Source organism: Varroa destructor, unplaced genomic scaffold, assembly GCF_002443255.2.
Source record: "Varroa destructor unplaced genomic scaffold, Vdes_3.0 BEIS01000004.1, whole genome shotgun sequence".
NCBI lineage: Eukaryota > Metazoa > Arthropoda > Arachnida > Mesostigmata > Varroidae > Varroa > Varroa destructor.
Genome location: NW_019211457.1, coordinates 6,298,002 through 6,320,096, shown reverse-complemented (window position 1 = coordinate 6,320,096; position 22,095 = coordinate 6,298,002). Strand labels below are relative to the sequence as shown.

At 41.3% G+C, this 22,095-nt stretch overlaps 1 protein-coding gene and 1 long non-coding RNA gene across 3 annotated transcripts; one reads left to right on the top strand and one right to left on the bottom strand.

The window, feature by feature from the left end:
- Positions 1 to 4,062: 4,062 nt before the first annotated feature.
- On the top strand, positions 4,063 to 5,488 carry LOC147755773 (uncharacterized). The gene is made up of 2 exons (XR_015326542.1): positions 4,063 to 4,322; positions 4,940 to 5,488. It is a non-coding gene; the product is annotated as an uncharacterized LOC147755773 (long non-coding RNA).
- A 3,676-nt stretch (positions 5,489 to 9,164) lies between these two features.
- Positions 9,165 to 20,744, bottom strand: LOC111249612 (adult-specific rigid cuticular protein 15.7-like). 2 transcript variants are annotated; one of them, XM_086988668.1, is made up of 4 exons: positions 20,724 to 20,744; positions 14,351 to 14,431; positions 13,506 to 13,751; positions 9,165 to 10,714 (listed from the first exon to the last, which is right to left on the bottom strand). In XM_086988668.1, the coding sequence occupies exons 1-4, from the start codon at positions 20,727 to 20,729 to the stop codon at positions 10,532 to 10,534; spliced, it is 516 nt and encodes a 171-aa protein (XP_086844794.1). In that variant the 5' UTR covers positions 20,730 to 20,744; the 3' UTR covers positions 9,165 to 10,531. The 2 variants fall into 2 exon arrangements, with proteins under 2 accessions (XP_086844794.1, XP_022659414.1); XM_022803679.2 differs by lacking the exon at positions 20,724 to 20,744 and adding an exon at positions 15,777 to 15,936.
- Positions 20,745 to 22,095: the final 1,351 nt, after the last annotated feature.

Here is a 22,095-nt window from a genome sequence, read left to right as displayed (position 1 = left end):
CGACACGTAACGAAGATTATTTTCTAGTGAGAAAAAAAATATCGACAGTCCTATTAGTAATATATTTTTGTCTGTGTGTATTCGTAAATGTTGGGACTAGTAAAGCCAAGCCCAGAAAATAAATTTTAGTAATAATCATTTTCGTCTTATGAAAATGGTGCGGTCGAACTTTCGACCTTTAAACAGAACAGTCTATTTAAGCTAAGAATCAGCCAAAAATTGCATTGACAACCATAGCGTACATTTGGCCCACATTTGGATCAGTCAAACCGCATGAATAAAACAGTCTAAACCGTTAAATCTAAAAGATGCCAAAAAGACTTTGCCTTACGGATAATTTACTTATTTCTTTGATTTCCACAGAAATTGCTTTACAGAAATTGATTAGTGTTATTTACGTCCGAAATTGGTAACATACCAATGGGTGACAAAGCTAGATTTCATTATGTACTATATTCGTCATCATGAGGGTAGAGTAACGTTGTTTGAGGTTGGCAAAGCTCAACACCATACAGCCATGGGAAGTCTTCCCATCCCCCCGAACACAAAGTCTACGACCGGATCAATTACAATATCATCAAATAGCATCAGACCTTTGGCACAAATAGCGGTAACGTAGATACTTTATGGAAAATGGAACAACCAGAAATTATTACCCTTGGTTAGCACCCTATAGCTGAATCCGCTTGCTTATCTACCCCATGTCAGCGACTTCTTGTCCTTCTATTATATAATAAAAACACTGCTCTGTGCCGTGTATCTATCAGTTCAAGTTTAACATTGGGAATGAGGTGGTCTAGGTTCGAAACCGGACGTGGACATGGTTTGTTTCCTGTTAGAAGGGGCCATCAGCTGTTTGAGGCAATGACTAGTCAAAGCAGTACCGAATTGAATAACATTCTAAACGCGAATTTAACGCTTAACAACAAACAAACAAACAAATTAATGAAGAGTGTTGGTAGTGGCTGAGTTCCTTATATAATTTTTTCGCATTTTCACCATCCGATTTGCGCTCACGGCGATAAAAACTAAATGTGTAGTACAAATACAGGGAAATGTTAATTAAGACTTTAAAGACTCCGTTATGACGAAGTATATGTTAGATTTAAATAATATTTTTCGCGTATCTATATAGAACACAACTGAAGTTGGGAACGCGAACGCCGCTGCGCTTATGTGCACACATATATATATATATATATATATATTTTAGTGATTCCTGCAGGCGTCAGTCGATTATCTTTTTGTAAAGAGGCGTATTGGTGATTTCTACCAAAGCTTTTTTTTTTTTCGATTGTTCTTATTAGTTCTTGTCGTTGTTGTTGCTATTCATGCTGTCACCTGCAGCGATTTATTTCGTGGGATGTTCCGCTTGGACTGGCTGAGTCAATTACGGTCACCATAACAAAAACGTCGGGGCAGAAGTAGATCAAAAGTAGTCGGCAAGGTAACGTCTTAGCCGTCAAAGTGGCCATGATCAAAATAGCCTAGACAAAGTAACATTTTCGGCGGTTATTTCTGTAACTGGCACCGCCGCGTAACGATCGTCGCCAGCTGACCATTCCTGGCGGCGGTACCACTCGGTTACCGCAGCTTTTCCTCGTCCAACTACGTAAACAGCGACTACAAGAATTGCACAGTGGCATCCAGTTCAGCTAGAAGCACCAGTTCCTGTCGGATTTTCATGGAGAAATCACTGAGAATCAGCATTTACCTACCGCAAAGGCCGCTGGTTGTCAGACCTTCAATTCAAGAAGAAATTGTGATCGATGGTTCGCAACGGTCACGCGGATCCGGTGCCGCCCAATTATCTGTTTGCGCGTCACTGTTTGAGCAGAGCGTCTGTTCCGTTCGGTGCATTTATGATATATGGCGACAGCTAGAGTCGAGAAGGCTTGGAGGGAAATGTACTATCTAATGCTGGCAAACGCTTGAAGAGAATGAGCTCGCAAGTGGTGGCAATGCACGCTATTACTGCTGCCGCTGTCGCCGAGCTATCTTTGAAGGCCGGGAATAGAAACGCTATTGAAAATGAGAATACATTGATTTCGTAATGCGTGAAACACGCTAACGCACGAACAAACAGACCAATGGCCCGTTACACCACCTAACATGATATTAGGCTAAGCAGGCACTTAACAATTACCACACGATTCTGGGTTTCTATATTTTTTTGCTTTCTACACATACACAAATATCTATAACATGTACACCATCGTGGCGAGTGTTCACGGCGACGCAACACGCCTGTCGTATTGCAGTTTTCGCGTCGGGGTCATTTTGCTCTAACAAGAAAGGTACGCAGTTGGAGGGGATTTTCAACAGGACAAACAGGTACACAAACTCGGTCGCCGAGGTCGTCTCGTCTCGGACTCTGCCTTTCTTTCGGAATCTCGTGCGCTCGTTGTATTTGACTTCATCGATTAGCGTGTTCGATGCTTGAATAGGACCGTGACAATAGACGTGTGGCGATCAGTGCTTAAAAGCAGTCGGGGTTCTATGGTGTTCTTCTGGTAGAAAACATTAGCGGCCCGTAGAAAACTTCGTTCAACCAAAATGACATCACGAGCCGGCGAGCTGCGTTATAACTTTTACTTGTAGCTTTCATTAGTCACCTTATGATGTCCTCATTTGTATCAATTGGCGACCTTTATCACTGGCTGTGGAAAATGCTTACCGTTATTGCCTATGAACCGTTGCATAATATCGACAATAGTCACCTATTTCACACAAACCTATCCAGCCCATATCTTAAAATCAAGCGATTTACAGCATCACATGGTTTAACATAGCAACAGATACATTGCTTCAATACATTGCACTCTCAAAAAAAAAGAAAACGATCGTCGCCGTATTGAACGAGAGAAACGTACAACATAAGCACAGGAACCAGCAATGCCGGCAACTGTCCTTTCGCTAATGCAACCACTTTTCGGACGCGCTATGTCTCCCCGAGCCGATGCAATCTGTCCCTGTGAGAGAAATAGCCCGACAACACTTCAGATGGGACGTTCAGTTCCGAGAGTACATGCTTATTTACGCTCACGCACGGGATACGCGCGGGAGCGGTCATTTCCATCTGCTCATTTCGTGCTACCCTGTAAAGAGTTCGGACGAGGCAGCCTATTTCAAAAAAAACGATCCCAGTTGGCCAGGCGCAATTTGTTATGCCGATGCGTTTTATTGTTCTTTTTGGAGCGTCTATACGCTTGATTGTCGATAGGATTGATTATAGAAATAACTAATCATCTCAAGGTCTAAAGTATGTCAGGATCGATAAGTGATACCTTCTTCTTATGTTTAAACAGTCCGAATCTGTCAAGTTGTGACACATAGTTGAGGCAATGTCATTCAGCGATACCTGCGATATTAAAAACCAGCTGAGGGTTAGCTTAACACACGAAAAGGTCATTTCGAAAACAAATAATAGCAACATTAACACTTTATGTAACCTAAAAAGAAAGCGTTTGTCCGTAGTCCTAATGCTTTTCGCTGGCAATTCAGTCACATCAGTTGCTTCGTTAAGAAGTTGATGTTAGTAGATAAGCTCGTTTTAGCTAAGTAGTTACTACCTAGATTTGCACGTAGACATGTCCAGCTTCGGCCTTGTAGGGCAGGGTAATCCCATGTAATGCTTGTTGCCCGCAAGATAAGCTGAGATGAACGAAGGACCAAATCGTTGACTATATTCTAGCGATAAAACTGTCATTTTGTGAATATGGTAAATATCAAATACAAGCTCATATGATACCAATATTCAACACTTCCACATAGGCGTTAGATATCGGCAAACGTATTTTTATGTAGGCAGTATAGTTTCCCAACAAGATATATATATATATAATGTAATTCTCATACAAATAGCTACTTTGAATATAATCTTATTACGCAAAAAACAAAAAAGAGCCAATGGAGGTCTGAAACCGAAATTTAATCCCCATTTTGTTGTCGGTAATGCTATTATTTAGCCCGTTATTATCGTCTGTTTAGATACGTTAGGTGATCTAATGGCCATGTTTGATATTTACTGCGATTTTACTTCAGGCATTTGTTGGATTCACCTGTTGAATTCTTGGACTGGATCTAGAAATCGTTGGCCCGAAATTGAGACTGTTTTCTCTGTCCAGATGGACTTTGGTGTTTCGCACCCATCTTTATGGAATCTTAATTCTAGGCAAGGAGAAAATAGCAAAAACTTGGTTACAATTTCTGTTAGAATTTCATCGAGCAAATATATACTTATTGCTACGTTAAAAACGAATAGTAGAAAATCGATCGATACGAATGCTGGCAGAAAAAGCTTCAACACCCATACCTTCTTAGTATGTAATTTTGTTAGTTTAAAATTACGATATACTTAATTGCTTTTTAATGACCGTTTTTAAAAGACATCGCAGTGAATTTTTTTTGATAGCAACATTATTCTATGATACCGCTAATGATCTAAAAGACTGGCCAAATAACGTTAAGAGAGGCATATCAGTTTAAAGTTATCTTTTACATTCGGATACGTTCGTCGTTTGTAACGAACTTGATTTCGTTCATGTAATTTCAACGTAACAGGCTTCTGGGTGAGTGACTTCAGCTACTTTCGAAATATGTATGCTTCTTTGATGTTTGACTATTTTCTTACTCGATCGAAGCTCACCATTGTGCCACAGAGTCAAAACACTTACTTAATTAAGATAATATATTATAATACATGCTAAATGCTATTTTGAGTCTTAAGGCCAATGCTTCGACTTCGGCGTCGCCGCTTTCGGACAGTTAGCGTCTACGTTAGCTTTCAAATCTAGACCCGCTTCACAATTGCCTAAGTTTCATAGGCGCGTTACTGCTGCATTATTATGGAGACGCGATAACGCCAAAAAACTTACTACTTCTCCATGCACAAAATTATAGACACACAGTTCATCTTTGGAACCGTTACTTCTTCTAGGCGATCAGGATGAGTCGACGTGCTTACTTAGCAAGACTGGCCGACAACTTAACGTCAGTATCCAACCAAACTTCTTTGATCGAAAACAACAACTTAAAGCTTAAGTTTTTGCTTTCGATGATACGACACGACACGACACGGCACGTTTTTTTTTCTTTGTATAAAACCTTGCTGTGGTCGGCCACCCATTACAGAGTAGCGATCGGGGCTGACGAAGGGAGACGAAGGATCGCGCATCTAGGGAAGTCGTGGAAATCTTGCTTTGAACAATTCCTACGAATCCTATAAGACAACTAATAAAGAGCGATTGATCCTAATTATGTGGAAATATGAAAAGCCATTGTAATCGTCCTAATGAAATGAAAATACTGTGAAGTGGGCAAGAGTCCACTGCTGCCGTCTGTTCCAAGCGTTGCTAGGACCGAGGTGATTAACAGCGATGGTAATAAGCCAACTCAGCCAAAACAATTATCTCGCGTACTATGCAATAAACGCGGTCAATCCCAAATGGCAGCCGTAGATCGCAGGGAGTATCGCTAACAGACTGAATTTTGTCAGCCGTTACTCATTATAGTGGTATCGGGTAAAAAGAACCGTGGTCGGATCCACGGGGTAACTGACACTGAGGTTTTTATGGAGAAATCAAATAATAGGGGCTCTTTACATCACCGAATCGACACGTCAGCCAAAAGTAAGACTACATAGACGAGCAGAACAGACATGTTTAATGTAATATAAATATTCAGATAACAAAGACAAACGAAATAATGTTTGGACATCTTGAAATATCAACGTCCGTTTCTGTTCTTCTATACGTTGATTGTTATAGTGGTATAATAGAAGAAAAGGTGAATCTTACAGGGAAGACGGGAGACAGGAGGAGGGGGCAGGACAAAGAGGTAGTCTCTCACCTCTGTCGACTTTGTAAGATGATGTGATAACATAAACATAACGTAAATACGGGAACTTATGTCGGTTTCTGTCAAGGAAACGTATATGCAATGATACAGCCGTCGGCATAATCTCTAGCGGACTCATGGGTCGGGGCATTACGTCTAAAGGCAAACACTACAAAAAATACCTATTTCTCAAACATCGCTACGCTGGCCAGTAGTAGAACAGTATGTTATTACAATATGAACCCTATAAAACCATGGGCAACTTTTCCTCGCTGACCGCCATGCATCGACTATTGAAAAACGAGATTCGTTTTTGAAAAGATATATCGATGCCCTTCGAAGGGACTGTTGAACAAAAGCTAGTCGTCGATGATGCTCTTTGAAAAAAGAGCGCCAGGTCCATCTGTTTTTTTTTCTATATACGAAAATCTCTCACGAATGAATTATAACTCTAGTAACCGTTTGACAAAGTACGGTTCGTATCGGACAAATGTCCTGTCTCCGTAACATATATCTACGTTCGTGTTTGCGACGACGTTCCTTAAATCGCTGACAAGAAAAACAGAGTTGAAATTTGCTCTTGATTTTGCTCTTCATAGGAGAATCATCGTTGTCTTAATCCGAGTTGGTCTCATAATGTTGCCGGCTACAAATTCTGTACTTTTGTTACCTCACTGAGTTTTGTCTGCCCAGCAGAGAAGTTCAATTGAATCTGAAATCATCGAGTGCGAACTGAGGCAAAGCAGTTCCTCGTCGGCGTCAATCTTCCCTGATAAAAAGCAGACCTGAACAAGGTTTTTTGCTGTTTTTTTTTCACTAGCCAGGACAGAAATAAGCAATTGCTAATGATGCCAAGGGTTAATGCAGTTGCGTGCGGGTACCAGTGTGACGATGAGGATTCCACATTTTTTCCTTTTTACTTTTTGCCCTTCCGATCAAAGTGTATCGCTGCGACAGCGTTTTCTGTTTTAACTAGCCATGTTGTCTGGCGTCATATAGCAAAATTTAGGTGCGCGAAGAACTTTACGAAATTCTAGATTCGTAAGAGTGCGTCGATTCAGGCTAACTGATTGTGGCCTCCAGCTGCGGTCATCGATGAAGTATTTTTTCAGTTACAGGCTAGTTGCATCGTCTACTAGAAGTTTTAATGGAACGTTAGTGAGATGGATAACAATGATACATTATCTAGAAATGTTGAAGGAGTCAGCGTTCAAGATTGCTCTATGAATATACTATGGCGCAGAGCCTTCGTTAATTTCGCGCTCTTTCGTTCGGCCAGGAGTAAAATTTGAATGTCTGATATTATATCATATCTATAGTGTGTTCTCAGTGCGTTTACTTTCATCTTAGCTTGTACACGCAGACGCACATATATATATATGTGTTTGTGTGTGCTGTAAAGTAAGTCATGTAACAGTTTGAAAATATTTACTTGGCCTTTTGTGACTATGTGAAGACAGCTGGAAGTACGAATGCTCGATCCCTACAACCATTCTCTTCGTGGGAGAAGAGGTCATGTATCAGATATTACGTGACCATTAAAACATTACGTTGTAAAAGTGTCACGAACGCCAGGAGTCATCGCGGTTTCTGTTTGTTATGAATAGGTTTCACCAGGAAAGAGAATCGAGTAAATCAACAGCGATTGTGGAGTGGCGTTGTAACAACTTACAATGCTGCTCCCGAGATACTGCTGCTGCCGCCGCCGCCGCCGCCGCCGTAGTCTTTTTTCGTCGGGGGACGAACCAAGATGAGTAGAGATTAGGATAGTCCATACACAGCCTCAGAGACAGTTACTTGCAATCCAAGATCTGCTTTGCGTAGTTGCTGAAAGTTCGCGTCGTCTACTAAGCTAAAAGTGAAGGACTGCGCATGTATTGATCTGTGAGTGACCCTTTATGATTGTAGTTAAAACCGAACCCCTAACCGGCGGCCGCGAAGTATCGTGGCCAATTACAAGAACACTTTGTCGTCTTTTTTCCTCCAGAAAAGGCTATATACAAGCAAAAAAAACAGCTGATTTGTATGTCCCAAAAATTGTCGTAGAACCATGAATGGCTACTGCGATAAACCATACGTACTTTAGCAAGATGATGCATCGTCGCATACGAATAACTTAGTGCTGTATTGTGTGATAGCCCATCTGGATACACCATTGGACACGGAGTTGTGGCCGCCTCGCAGGCTAGGGTTGAACCTGTTGAATCACTATCGGACCCATTGTGTGGGGTTAAAATTGGAAAAAAGCCCAGCACAGTGTGAACTTGGTTACTATTACTATTAATTGGACGTTTGAAAATACCTAAGAAATGTTTTAGTACAGATTTAGGTTACGAATGAAAACCATAATCTAACTATATAAACACGTGCACCATAGATACCTCTGTCGGTGTACGTAAAAAGTTCTACCTGAAGCTACGTGAATTTTGTTTCAATTTACACCGGTACGTAACTAAAAGGGAAGAGCTGTAAAATTTGTTTTTAAACTCTTTAAAACTTTTTAAAATCGAAAAGTAGTTCGACATAGACACAAACACTTAAGAAGTCTTACGTACCGGCATAATTCACATCCTTCCCTATGGGCTTTGGCCTGTCGATGAGACCTGAAGTCGCTTCAAGTTATTTCCTGTGAGTGGCTATTCTGGGACACGTCAAGTTATTGGGATATCGCCGTCAACTTTACTGAGTCGTACATGAACAACACAAAATTCAATATAAATGTACGTTTACATATTGTCCAACACGAAATACCCTGCGCTAAAAAATATTGTTCTCAATCGCAGTTCCTCTCCTCGAAAACATCCGTTAATAAATCATACGAGCTGTGTTAAGCATTGAATATTAATAAACGAATGTCCGAGCTGGTACGAGTAACCTGCATAAAAAAGTAATAAATAGAAAAAAAAAACATTGGTTGTTTTTTCGGTGTCCTGCGCCTTCACGGCTATCTTCCAGTTCAGCTACTAATTCAATCTTTAAAGTAAAGCAAAGTGATACCCTGACAGTTGCAGATGTTACAGTTGCAACTAAGTAAAATGCCTGATAAGGCCCCCAAGCTCAAACGAATGAACATATATATACTTCACCTATGCAAGATTTCTAACGATTGATAAATGTCCTTGTAATATATGATATATTTTATTTATTATATTGTTACCATACTGTAGCAACAATCAAGACGGGCGGAAATATAGCAAAGCATAGTATAATAGTAATGCATGCGTGAAATACTGACACTTACTTATTAAAAATTCAAAAAAACAGCTTATGGTTTCACTCAAAAGACTGCTCATAAACGATATAGAAATAGAGGAAATTCAACCAGGTTTTGCAGAAGAAATGAAATTTTTATTAATGTTATCATCACCGTTAGCATTATGTACACGATAGTTATAGACTGGCAGTCCTTACGTTAAGCATGTTTTCTCCGTTTATTTACAAACACCACCCATCAACACAAGGGTACGCAACTCGACTTTGCTCAATTGCTTTGCTGAATAAATACTCGTATCTTGGCCAGGCCGAAAACAGGCTCAAGACTTGGCCGTTGCCGATCTGTAAATCTAGACCTGACAACTTCCAAACTGACCTTTTTGACCTTCTAGTGATTTGGCATAAGGCTTTTCTTGTGGAATAGAAAATTTACGTTTGGTTCAACATTTTGCTTCCCTGTCTTGTCTTACTTTCGGTTTACTCCCTATTACATATTCTTACCTGTATTGCTATTATTTGTTTACCATACGTTTTTTTCTATCAATAACAATTGCTGGTATGTCCCCCCCGTACGGCACGATGGGAAACATTAACTTGTTTAGAATCTAGTAAAATGCGGCTGAGCAAACAAGCGTGTAGAGAAAACCGCTGCTGATCATCGCCTGATTCAGTTAATTTTTTTTTGATATCATGTAGCAGTGCTTTTTATGGCGGAACGTATTATTGTGCTAACGCTGCTCAAAGAAAATGAGGACCGAAAAGCTAAGTGCACGGGTAACAAAGATTTCGGCAAGCTGAAACCGTCAATCATTAATAGAATACAAACCTAAGGAAAGTAGAGTTATCCTTGAGGGGCAGTGCGTCACAATCGATGAGAATGATGACATCATTGTAAGTTATGGGTTCATATTAAAACAAAGTATGTTCTGTTCGATTTCTGGCGGCGAAAAAAACAAGGAATGAAGTTATCGATATAAGAAAGGGAAGGAAAAAAAGTTAAGAGATTCGAACATATTAATGAACCTAACGTTGTCATAAATGTCCGAGGCTTGCATGGCAGGCTGTAACAAATGTAGTAGAAAAAAAAGAACGCATCTTAGCCATTGCGCGTATTCCAAGGATATAATCAACCGTTTATAATTAGCGATTAGCGGGGGTAGAAAGGGGGTCATATCCGATTTTTGTCCACCATAACTAATGCCACTCGTTCATGTTTCTACTACAGAACGTTCGAAGTCTGTTTTTCCTTAAAGCGTTAAGCTTTTTAGCTGGACCCCGTTAACCTTACTCGTAGAACCCTCAAAGCAGGAGTAGCGCAACAAATTTCAGCACATGCGGATCCATAGACAGACACTTTGCCTGTCTGTTGTTGCTACCTATTCAGCATGTCAACGTACTTCTTTATCGCTTCTCTCTGTTTCTATTTCAACCTGAATAAAATCAATTATTTAGAGTTAATTAATCTTATTATTTTAATAAATTAATAATGTCCCTGGCCGTATCCGTAAGCCTGTCCATGTTCGTATCCGTAGGCGGGTGCAGCATAAGCCGCGTAGGCAGGGGCACCATACGAGGCGTGGGCTGCGAGGGGCGCATAAGCGGGGGCAGCGTAGGAAGCAGCGACCTTCACGGGAGCGGCTTGGATCGAACCGGACGGAATTGTCTGCGAACGCATGAGTAACGTAAGCTAGGGCTTAACAATAACAACAACAGCCAAAGAAAAACGTAAAGAGCGTGACTGGCGACAAAATGGGTGTCAAGGCATTAAGTAAAAATGCTGCGGCAAAAAGCTTCGACTTGACAGCAAGCGTAAATCGACGACTGGGATTGAAATGGGCACCATATCTTAGGACGCCTATGGCACTGGTGCTAAATAGGGACTTTCGTCGTTGATAATAACTAGCCTGTTTGTGTAGAGCTTTTCAGCAAGCCATGATGCTGATGTATTTGGGTACGTTAGTTGCTACAAAGCTAGATTTTGACGAACGTTTAAAATGAAGTATGCTTAACAATGTTTGACTGCTTCAAAACCGAGGGGATACCCATCAGCTATTCTGACTGCAAAAGCACCTTGTTTATCAGTCAATTAGTTTTTGCGCAACTGAGAAATAGTAAAAAAAAAAGGCTCATGTCACTGATATTAGCATAAACAAAATTTGATTTAAAGAAGGCTAGCAACGTTCACAATATCAAGCATTTCAGGAAGGTTCGTTTTGTTGGGCTAGCCGTTTCAGTTAAATACAAACCACTCTGCGCATCCAATCACTAATTCTTGCTAAATTATACGAAATCTAATTGCACTCTGAAGTCTCCTTTGGAGGAAATCCCCACCCTGGATCTCTATGGTGCGACGAGATGGGCTCAAGGTGTCAAACTTAGCGAATACTTATTTCTCTGCAGACCATCAGAACACCGAAAGCATCAATCTCAGCAAAGACCAACTTGTAAGTTGCCGAAACATCATAAAAATGCGAGCTATAACAATAGGGACACAGATCAGACGTATCCTTTGTTTCTGTCGTTTAATCAGTGTCGATCCTTTACACTTTCTTATTTTTCTATAAATCCTTGCACATCTTGGACACTATCGTGATGCATCACCAACAAGGTTGTCTGTTGGCCATCCCACCGCTGAAGCTTTGTCACTTCATTGGCGTATCTGGCCAAGATCAGCTCAGTGCGTGGGGCCGAACTAACTGTGGTGGCTATGCCTTACCGCTCTTTGTTATCTCGGAACGCACCATGTCATTCTGTGGATCTATTTACGTGTTGTGAATGTACTAGCCACCATTGTGTAGGCAGGTTCTCTGTGTGGTATGTCACAATCTGCGCGAACAAGTAACATCGCCTTATGAAGCTGCAGGTCACCGAGCGAATAAAGAATATCAATGAATAGATATGTATGTAAGGTAGTCAAGTATTTCCTACCACACCTCACTGCCTGGTGTTACCCGTTGCACTATATACTCATTTAAGCCGGCCATATCTGTGTGTGTGTTGGCGTTTTTATGCTGTTTAAATGAGACCGGAGTGATAGGGCATGCTGAGAATACACAGACAGAATAATGAACTAATCGTGTCAAACAAGCGAGTCATGCTGCGGACGAGCGGCTGTTCTTCCCTGTCATCACTCTGACGCCATTCACGTTTGAGCGTCGCATATGAAACAGACAGAACAACGTTAGTAAAGGATGAATTATTAGGGGTGTACAATCCTATTCAATAGGATTCCACTCGAGGTTGAATCAACTAAAGAAAAAAAAAAAACTAAATGATTACAGAGAAACCCACGAGAAACCAAAAGCGGATGATGAAAAGGTAAGCAACGACGACACCTGAAAATCTCTACAACTGCAAAAGAGAAACAGCGTAAGATGGGTGGGTGTCGGACAGCACCGTGGTAAACTATAATGGAAAGCAGCAAAACATAATCCATAAATATTCGTTAACAACAAGGTCTATAAAAAGGTTATACAGTTAAGGTTGTTCTTGACTCGCTGTTAAGAGAACACACAAATTTAGTTAATAGATGATCGGATCTATGTGTGTCTGTGTGAGCATGTCCTGTTGTCAGTACGTACTAGAGGATAACGCAAAGCTTATTGAAAAAACATGTCCTTTATGTCGTTTTACCACTGTGGTTGTCGATATCCATTCGGTTTTACTACTTAGATTACTCTTTTCGTCTTGTCGTTAGGCCAGTTATAGGCTTCGGATCGTTCAATCCATGTGAAGGTTAATCCTGTGCGTTAATAACTCGTCATCGGTGATCTTCCTTATCTGATGCTTTTTCAATAGTTCAGTTCTTAGTAAAACGTAGAAGCTATCTTAAAAAAAGAAAGAAAGAATTATACAACACATAAAGGCTCAGGCCACGATAAAGACGAGCGGACCTTTTATGCCGCCGTTGATGTCCAATGGTCCTATTTATCTATAGCGTTACGACTCGTTGAAGTGCCATTCGAATATTTTCCTTTGTCTAACTGGTCATCTTATTGTAGCGGTATGACAAAAGGTGAACTTTTCTTTTGTAATCATAAAATTACGTCATCCCCGAGCCGCATCAGAAAGTAGCTCATGACGATGTTTCAATGTAGGCAAAGTTTCCTACAGGCTTAACTACGTGACCTAATGTGGCTGATTAAGGCACGGCGCTGTTGATATTTGCAAAATATATGACTTAACCAATCAACCAGCTTCGGCTATGACGCTTCAAATACTACTATATTCGTTCGCAGTATTTGTCGCGACCCTTTCTCCAACTCGGTGATGGTGATCAACTCAGTTCAAATAGACTTAATTATTGGTTTACTAACGAAGTGAGCTTGTTTAGCGTATTTCGTTTATCCCGTGTTGAGTTCACGGATAAAGTTCGATCATTTTTCGCTACCCGTTGATAATCACCTTTGCAACACGAACCGTGTGAATCACTCTCAGCTCTAAATTGTGCTTACCTTGCCAAAGGCCGAGGTAAGGGGAGCAAAAGCAGGTTCCGAAGTCTTGGTTCCGGGTTCGTTAGTTTTTACTGCAGCGCGGAATCCAAGCTTATCAGCGACATACTCAACGGAACGGTGACGCCCGTCAATCTCGCCAAGATAGTATGATCCAACAACGTGGCCGTAAGAGCCTTTTTCCGAACGGCCGTTGACATTTCCCCAGTCGTCCTTGATGTCGTAACCAAAAGCGTAGTTGCCGAAATCCTACATATATAAACCATAGTAATGCACAATGAACTCACCAAAACTACGACATTAAACCATACAGTTACCCGTAGCCGTTAAGAAGCCCTCAAATTTGTTAGTCCCTACAGTACCGACAAGATTCATGGGGAAAATAAGGTTAACTAATCGTATTGTAGAATTTACTAACTGGTTATTTATGTTATTTAGCAACTGTTAATACATTATTATCTAATATACTCGCTATTGACATGTTGGAGTCTCATTGCTAAACTTTAATCATTACATAATCTCGAACCAGGAGACCCAATGAACATGTAGTTAAAGGAAAATTTCTGTTCGAGATACATCAACTGGCTTCTCCGAAAGCATACGTCTCTAGCCAAACTGTATCTCCGATGTGAATTCCAAACTTGATCTTCCAGAAAAACATGAACAAAAACACACATATCACGTCCTTTTCATCTTGGTCCAGTTGTCGACCCCCCAGTGCCACATACGCGGTCCAATGCAGTTCCTGGTCGCCACTAGGACACAGAACCATTAGTAAGATAATGATGGTATCGAAACGTAACGTAACATAACAAAATAGGACAAAAACGAAGACCAATGAAACGCACGTCCTGTTTACGGTAGTTCGACGAGGACGCTCCATGGTGACCGGCAGCAGCGATCGCTACGAGAGTAGACAGTGCGATGAACTAGAAGAAAAAATAGTTAGTCGTCAGGTTGGGTTTGTACTGCTCGTCCTGAAAACTATCATTGTTGCCGATGGTTACTAATAAGGAATTAAGAGGGCGCTTTGTACATCAATAGCAGTACATATAGTCGTATTACTATAACGGTTGTAGGCTTGTGTAGGGCTACGCAGTGCATAATGTTAATTTAGCAGAAATTATAATTGATAAAGGTCACTTCAGAAACCACGAAGGGTATTATTCATTTGTCCTCTTCCCTTAAGTTTATCGGCTCGCTCATTAGAATGGAAGTTCAGCCTTTTCTTGACGTTGCCTTGAAATTAATTTCTTTGGAAAAACTGACCGATGAATTGATTAGTAATGTTACTAATCGAACAATGAGTGCTTTGAGATTTGTAGAAGTTAGAGACTTTTTTTTGAAGACAGAAATGAATTTTTTGCCCCTTGTCGCATTCTTTTGGTGAAACAATCACCTATCAGATCATCGAATATTCTCTAAATCGATCTATCGCAAACGGCGCTCAGCCCTCATAGAGCACTTCAACTGCCATCGCTTATACGACCCCAAGCTTAGCCTGCGATCCCTTGAAATGATCATTTGGATAATGTGTTCAGTGATGCCGTGTGCGTAACATGCTCGATCCGCATGACACTTAGGTTCGCACTTGAAAATTTCGTAGCTCTTACGACATTATTCTAATCGGTAATCCAGCACTTCTGCACGCGCATGTCGACAAGTCTGGGATCCGGCACTAAATTAATCACTGGCAACAATTGAATGCGCGAACAAAAATGACTTAACATGATCACTGCAACGACCGTTTATGAACGACTGAGCTTAATGCACGCTTCAAATTTTGGCGCGCATTTGACTTGGCAAAATGATCGACAGTAGCGTCATTATAATATAGCTAGGGGCTCGATAAGGCGTCGAATATGCCGAAAAACAACATAATAATCTCACAGGTAGGTCCATCAATTAAAGGCTATTTATACTAACGTGTACGATTTACGAGTTTTCCTGTCTCAACAAATATTACCTTAGTGTTTGGAGAACAACATGGGAGGCCATCAGGACTACACATGAATAGAGCTAATAACAAGTGACAAAGCGACAACTATCCAAAACAATGGAAAAAGTAAAATATTGTTAATGATAAACCCGGAGACCTCAGAAGGAGAACGGACGCAAAAACGTAAATAAGGTTCGACAGGACATACGACCAAGAGTGTGGCCTCATCAGTTCTGCAAATGACTGCACCACAGGTGATTAAGGTAAGCATAGCCTGTTACTAAGTCGTTGTTCCACTGCATTGTTACCGTTCGCGCACAGGGTTTAACACTCACTTTCATCATGATGAACTCTGTTCTCGTTGGGTTTGATAAGGCTTGAAAAAGCAGAGTAAGCTCAGCTACTTCAAATAGACTGACTGGCTAGCTGACACGGCTGAGTCCGCTGTGTGTGTGTTGGCCCCAGGGGCTGTTGGCTTTTTATATCTTCCCACCAAATGCTCCCTCCTTGCTAAACGAAGTTGATCGCTATAGTACACTAGACGCTATCAACGTTTGGGCTACGGTGGACACACAGAGGCAGCTTTGCCCCCCGCGCAAACCAGCCTCTCCCCATCGGGGGCCACGGAGAAAGGAGGAATAGTGCGATTGGTCTCGTCCATTTCCAGCGATATCTTACCGTTGCTTCGCTGCCGCTCACAGTAACGCTTCGCTAGTCCGGGTGAGCGACGGAGTCAGCTAGTTAAAGTCGTACGCGAACTTGACTTGTGCTTATCACGCAGTCAAGTTCACAGCAACAGTAGCTGGGGGCTTCCATTTGCATTTAGAACGAACCCGCAGCGGCGGCGGCAGCAGCTTTCCTGCTGCCGACATGGAGTGATTGTCTCGGGCGCTCGCGGTCTGCCCATTGTTGGTCGGACAGATAGACAGACGAAAGGGGTATACAAGGATGAGAGTGGTTCGCGCACCGGACCACTGGCGACTACGAATACGGCGGAAGGTGGCGAACAAACGTGCGTCTAACCGCGATCTGCTATTGTGCAGAAAAATAGCTCAAATAGACACGAATCAGTGCAATCAGTGCAGATGGTTATGGGTATCCGATGTGAAATCGAGAGTTATGAATGGATTTAATGGTCAGCAAAAGTATGTGCCAAGGAAGTTGTGGATGGATGAATTTCTGTTATGGAGCAATTTAGCATTGAACAGGCAGTTAAGGCGATGAAAAACCCTTGTAACTACACTTTTTGGACGTTTTCATAGAAGGGCAAAACTAGACGGATCTCTTACTTTATGCAGGTATTAAGCTTGCAAACTAAGCAAGCATTAGCCAGTACGATGGTGTAGTAGCGACATATTTAGTGTAGTGGCCGCTTTTTCCAGTCCTCGGCTCGTAATGACGTACAACTTTTGCCTTGTGCTAAACATAAGGCCACTGCTGAATATAAGGCCGTCTAGGTTCGAAATTAGGCATAGATACGCGGCTCGTTTCAGGCTGGGAAGGGTGACATTTTAGATATGAATCAAGATTGTTGTCCATGCTTTATAAAAAGTACCGAAACCATTAGGTATTACTTCAGACGGCTAGCAGCATGTAGTATGAAACGAAGTATATCTACGTTCATGTCTAAACCTAGACCATCACGCGTCCATAAGTTCAGCACACGAACATGTTACCCACTGCGCTATCCGGGAATATGTACGTATATATATATATATGCGCCAGGATTTTTTTGTTATCTACTTACAAATGTAAGAGAACTTACTAAATATATTTTTTGGCTCGGTAACTCAAAAACTTAAAATTTCCAACAAAATTTGTCCGGAAACGTCGATTAGCTCGGGCTAAAGCTGATCGCTATCTAAAGCATTCATTTAAAACAAGCAAACCTTGAAAAATAACTCATTTTTCATCGTACGAATGTCTATTTCAAGTTCGCTAGACAAACGCGAATTGAATCGGTCCTGCGCTGAGATATGAGGCGTATTGATTTTTCTATTTTGGTTACTAGCGCTTGCGTATGCATCAGCACTATATTGCGGTTCAAAGCTAGTCTCTTACTTTTCGTCATATCCTCGCCTGTGCTGTAATGTTGTTGTGGCATCGTTAGATCTATCAAAAAAATTTTTATTATTGATAAAATTATTGCCTAAATCTATTTATCCCAATCAAAACGAGGTGCGTAAACTACCCCTATCGACAAGTCAGATTTATATTTACTTCATTTTGGCTTTGCCCCGAACTGATAAGTTGCGAACGTCACCCGGAACAATTTTCATTTGAGTCTATACATATCACAGGAGATGACCAGCTTCTCCACTGTTTCGTCAAACGTCGCTCACACAGTAATCGGTTGTACGTTTCAAGCTGCAATAGATACATTCCATTGTAGTTCTTCATTTTGACCAGCATAGGTCTCGGGCGTATGTAATCGATACGTTTACGCCACCTCTTACGTGATCCACGCGTCCAGGATTCCACGGTTAATATAGTCTCGTACTGTGAAGTGCAACCACTAATAACGTATAGTTACACCCAAACACGTCTCCCGCCAAACTTCGTAGTCCACCAGTGCGAACTTTTCTACTGAGTCATAGGATATATTTGTGAGTCGGTCTGCGATAGCTCACTCTCTATTCTTTCCATGCCAATAGCTTCATTAACAGTCGTTTGTAGCTGGTCGAGGCCAGCTTTAAGTTTAACAAAGAACAAACATATAACAGAGATTTGACGCACGAATTCCTGTTTGCGTCCAATTAAATGATCTGCCTTTCTGCCCGACCCGTGTCACGTCGTCTACCTTGTTAGTACGGGCTGTTCAGAATACCGACCACTGCCAGATATCCTGTTTTTGATACTAACTCTGCTGTTGATGTTGAAGCCGCTGCTTTTGTACCAATCATTCTCCAGCGACCAGGTCCCGGGTCCGTTAATCGGACAACGCACTCGGCTCCGTTCAGCCGGCTCCACCTGGCAGCGGTGCGCAACACATGCGCCTAGTATCATAACATCTGATGGTTTTCCATTGTTCTCTCTTGGACCCTAGACCAGAGATGTATATAACTTTTTCGGAGGGTGGCATTGATAAGTTCCGTCAACAGATTTGCAAAAGTAACCATATGTTACGACGTCGCGCCACCAGTCGCCGCGGCAGCAAAACAGCTGCGTAGGTGACGGCTCAAATTTAGCTGACGACGGTCAACATTAATGTGACCTTCAATAAGGACCTGGAGCGCGCCGGCACGAGATAACAGTTCAACTTGTCGTGATGCCAATCAATCTATCGGATTCATTTTTTCATATGACTCCAAGGTTATGCATCGTCAATGTGCGAGCTTATGACTTCTGAACGGCGAGTGTCTGCGTTCGTGGGGTATTCGATCGACCATATATCATGATAGGGTAATGGCAATGTAACTAACGCACCACCACGATAGTAGAGAACACAAGGCTGCAATCCGAGATTAATCGCAGCTGTCAGTAGTTATAACTAAAATCGATAATTATCAGATATTAGCAATTATCAGGGGCTTGGAGCACTGGGAGGTCGGGAGATAACTCTATTCGCCGAGGCTAATATCAATTTTAGGCGTGGGAAGGTTCCCCTATGGATTCGACCGGTTGGCAAAGAACCATATCGGATTTGAACTATGGTAGGTATGCCTTTGCGGATTACGTACTTGAGCTCGTACAAGTTTCAACCGATTCTTTGAAGCACTGCTATTTTACAGTGCAATTGGTTTTTAAAGGTAGGAAATGGTAACTATAAACAACCACTGCGATAACATCTTCAATTCGAAATCTAGACCACGTACTAGTAATTTTGAAAATATTCTTTCTCTGGTCCTCCAAATGGCATTTTCAAACGACAGTTTGTGTAAACTCGTTCATATATTTTTCAAGTATGGTACGTACGAACAATCACAGCGGACTTAAGGACTGATAGTGGGCTAGCGGTCCCAGTAATGCGAGGGCTCAAAGCAGCCAGCGAGTACAAAAGGTATAAAACAGCGCAGATCACCTCAAAGGTATTGGCAGTTATAAAAGCTATATGGAAACTAGCAATAACGCAGACCGTCGACTTCGGACGAAAAATGATATTTATAGTATTGGTGAAGGTTTGTTCGCCGTTGAGCAGGTCGGATAATGACTGTTCTTCGTTTGAATTTTAAAAATGGCGGACTGTCTTTGCCATGATGAATCGGCTCTTTCGTTCTAAAAAGAACTGACTTTCTTCCGAAACCAAGAACAGCGAGTAAACGCATGTCTGCTCCGGCAAATTGTTTGCCGATGTTCGAATCTTTTACCCTGGACATATATATAAAAGCTAATTGGACAGAGTAAGTGTCGCGTATAAGTTTCCCTTCCTAAAATTACACCAACTGTTTTTGATCAGCTACGAGTATAATATAATAATATAAGCTTTTTTTTTTTATTTTCTATTTTTACAGATGTTGTATATACCTTTGTTACCGGGCTTTCATAGTGATTGGTTTAAATAACTGATTATCAGATATTAGAATCACGTGGTACACTTCAACGAATATTGGCTAACTGTGGCCAATATCATGTTCTATATATAGAGTTCTATATATAGATATGTTCTATTCCAACCCTTCCAGCAACAGTAGGCTTCCGAGGGTGCGTAAGGTGTCTACTCTTTGCCGTCATCAAATCACAGCTTCGTCGGCTTACTGTAAAGTTATTATGAGCTATTTGGTTATAGGGATCATGGATCAGGACGCGTACTTCAACGCGGCTTCATAAAAGAAACGCTACGACTCGCACAATCATTAATGTTTACTCATCAAAACAAATTACGAAGCATTCACAGTGAGTGATTATCGAAATCCGAGTGGTATATGCCGACTGGGCTGGTGTATTATCCATTCAACTATAAACGAGATACAGTTACGTAACGTTTGTAATTTACACAAAACCAGTATGAGTAATTGTACGGACATTGATACAGACAGCCTTCGACAGGTCGTGCCACTTGCTGCGCGGACGGTCTTCCTCCACCGAGCGCAAATACACCCAGCAGAAGCTATACAAGTAGCCGACCTACCGGCCTATCTCGAATGGTTTTCTGCAATAGATAGCGATCTATTTCGTATCCTGACACTGGCGCATAACGATTGAATGATTTATATTAACCAGTTAAAAAGATCGGCATGTATATAGCCAAGCTAGCGGTCGAAGCTAAAGTCAACGCGTGCACTACCTAACAGTAAAAGACTACCTTGTTACTGATTACATACATGTCTATTTAATGTACGTACATTCATCAGCGTCTCTCCGCGTGCTGATCGCAGTATTGTCGGATCATTCCCAAGTTATTTTACGGATACTTAGAGGGGAATCAGTAAAGCACGTATTACAGTATTAAATACTATAGCTTGAAGTGATTTGCCTTGTGCGTTGGTTGAGAGAAAGTCATTACTCGAGAGAGTTCGTATCGCGCCCAATGTTGATAGAACGAATGGTATGCGGTAGGGGGGCAGCCACCGATCCACTCAGGGGTGTGCCTCCGGCCTGAAATCAACAGCAACGGTAACTTTGCCATACCAAATAAGACTCGCGTAGTTGAATAATCACAAGGGTTGTCTTGGTTGCATTAATCGAAAACCAGTTGTTTTATAAAACATATGTACCCTAATATTTTTCTATGATATTCCATAGGATTTCAAATCTTAGTAGGGTAACGTTGCAATTCGCTCGACGAAACGGAGCCATGACACAAAGGTACGCTATGCCAGAATAGAAAGACGGACAATTTTACTAGGTAAAAATAAATAAGAACCGTCTTCCAGGACACTATACCTTAGTTTTCGTTTGACTAATACGTAAATTTATAAAAATTTAATAAAATAGACATCATTTTATTTAGGGTAAGTCTCGAGCTGAGAATTTGACAAAAATCAAGTTCAGCCACCGATCCATACGTGGATAGTTTGTGATTTCCAGACTCGCGATACTGGCGAATATGCTAAAATATATCGATGTTTCGAAGTGTTACGTCTTTTACCATGTTAGTTGAAAATTCATTCAGATAGCTGGCTCCTACCAGCACGCTATAACCGTTTTCAAACCTAAACCGCCTCATGTGGACCCAAGTTTAGCTTAGCAAACAAATCTAGTTAAATATACGATGACGACCTCACTACCAGATCATCTATGCCCTATTTAACAACGATTTCATAACGTTCAACAAACACAACCTACAGTTCAAATCAATTACTATGATTAATATTAGTCCAGTCCATAAAGGATGCCATCCCCATATAAATAACATATAAAAAAACTTTCAACATATATCATCAGTAAATCTACCCATTATTGTGAACGAATTATCACATATCGGCGTTCCGATCTCCAAGCCGAAATGTCAGACCCGCAGACGTAAACTACACGTCCGCTATATGCACGTTGCTAATAATCACAATCATAAAGGAAAAAATCATTATTATGGGACCGTTTTAACCCGCAATTATTCAAACGGTGCCAGCGACGAGGACATCGGTAAAAATTGTCGTCTTTTTTGGCCGCGTAAACCATTCTCATTTACGCGTAGATGTACATAGGGATGCATTTAAACGGAGATTTACATTTGCTATAGGTACAATTTACCTTCGTACTGTTTGGTTCGCGAGT

Excerpts from the sequence above, each read along its gene's own strand:
- LOC111249612 (XM_022803679.2), bottom strand. Across the intron at positions 13,752-14,350 it reads CGAACTACCGTAAACAGGAC|GATTTCGGCAACTACGCTTT; the intron begins GTGCGTTTCATT and ends TTATATATGTAG. Across the intron at positions 10,715-13,505 it reads TTACCTCGGCCTTTGGCAAG|ACAATTCCGTCCGGTTCGAT; the intron begins GTAAGCACAATT and ends ATGCGTTCGCAG.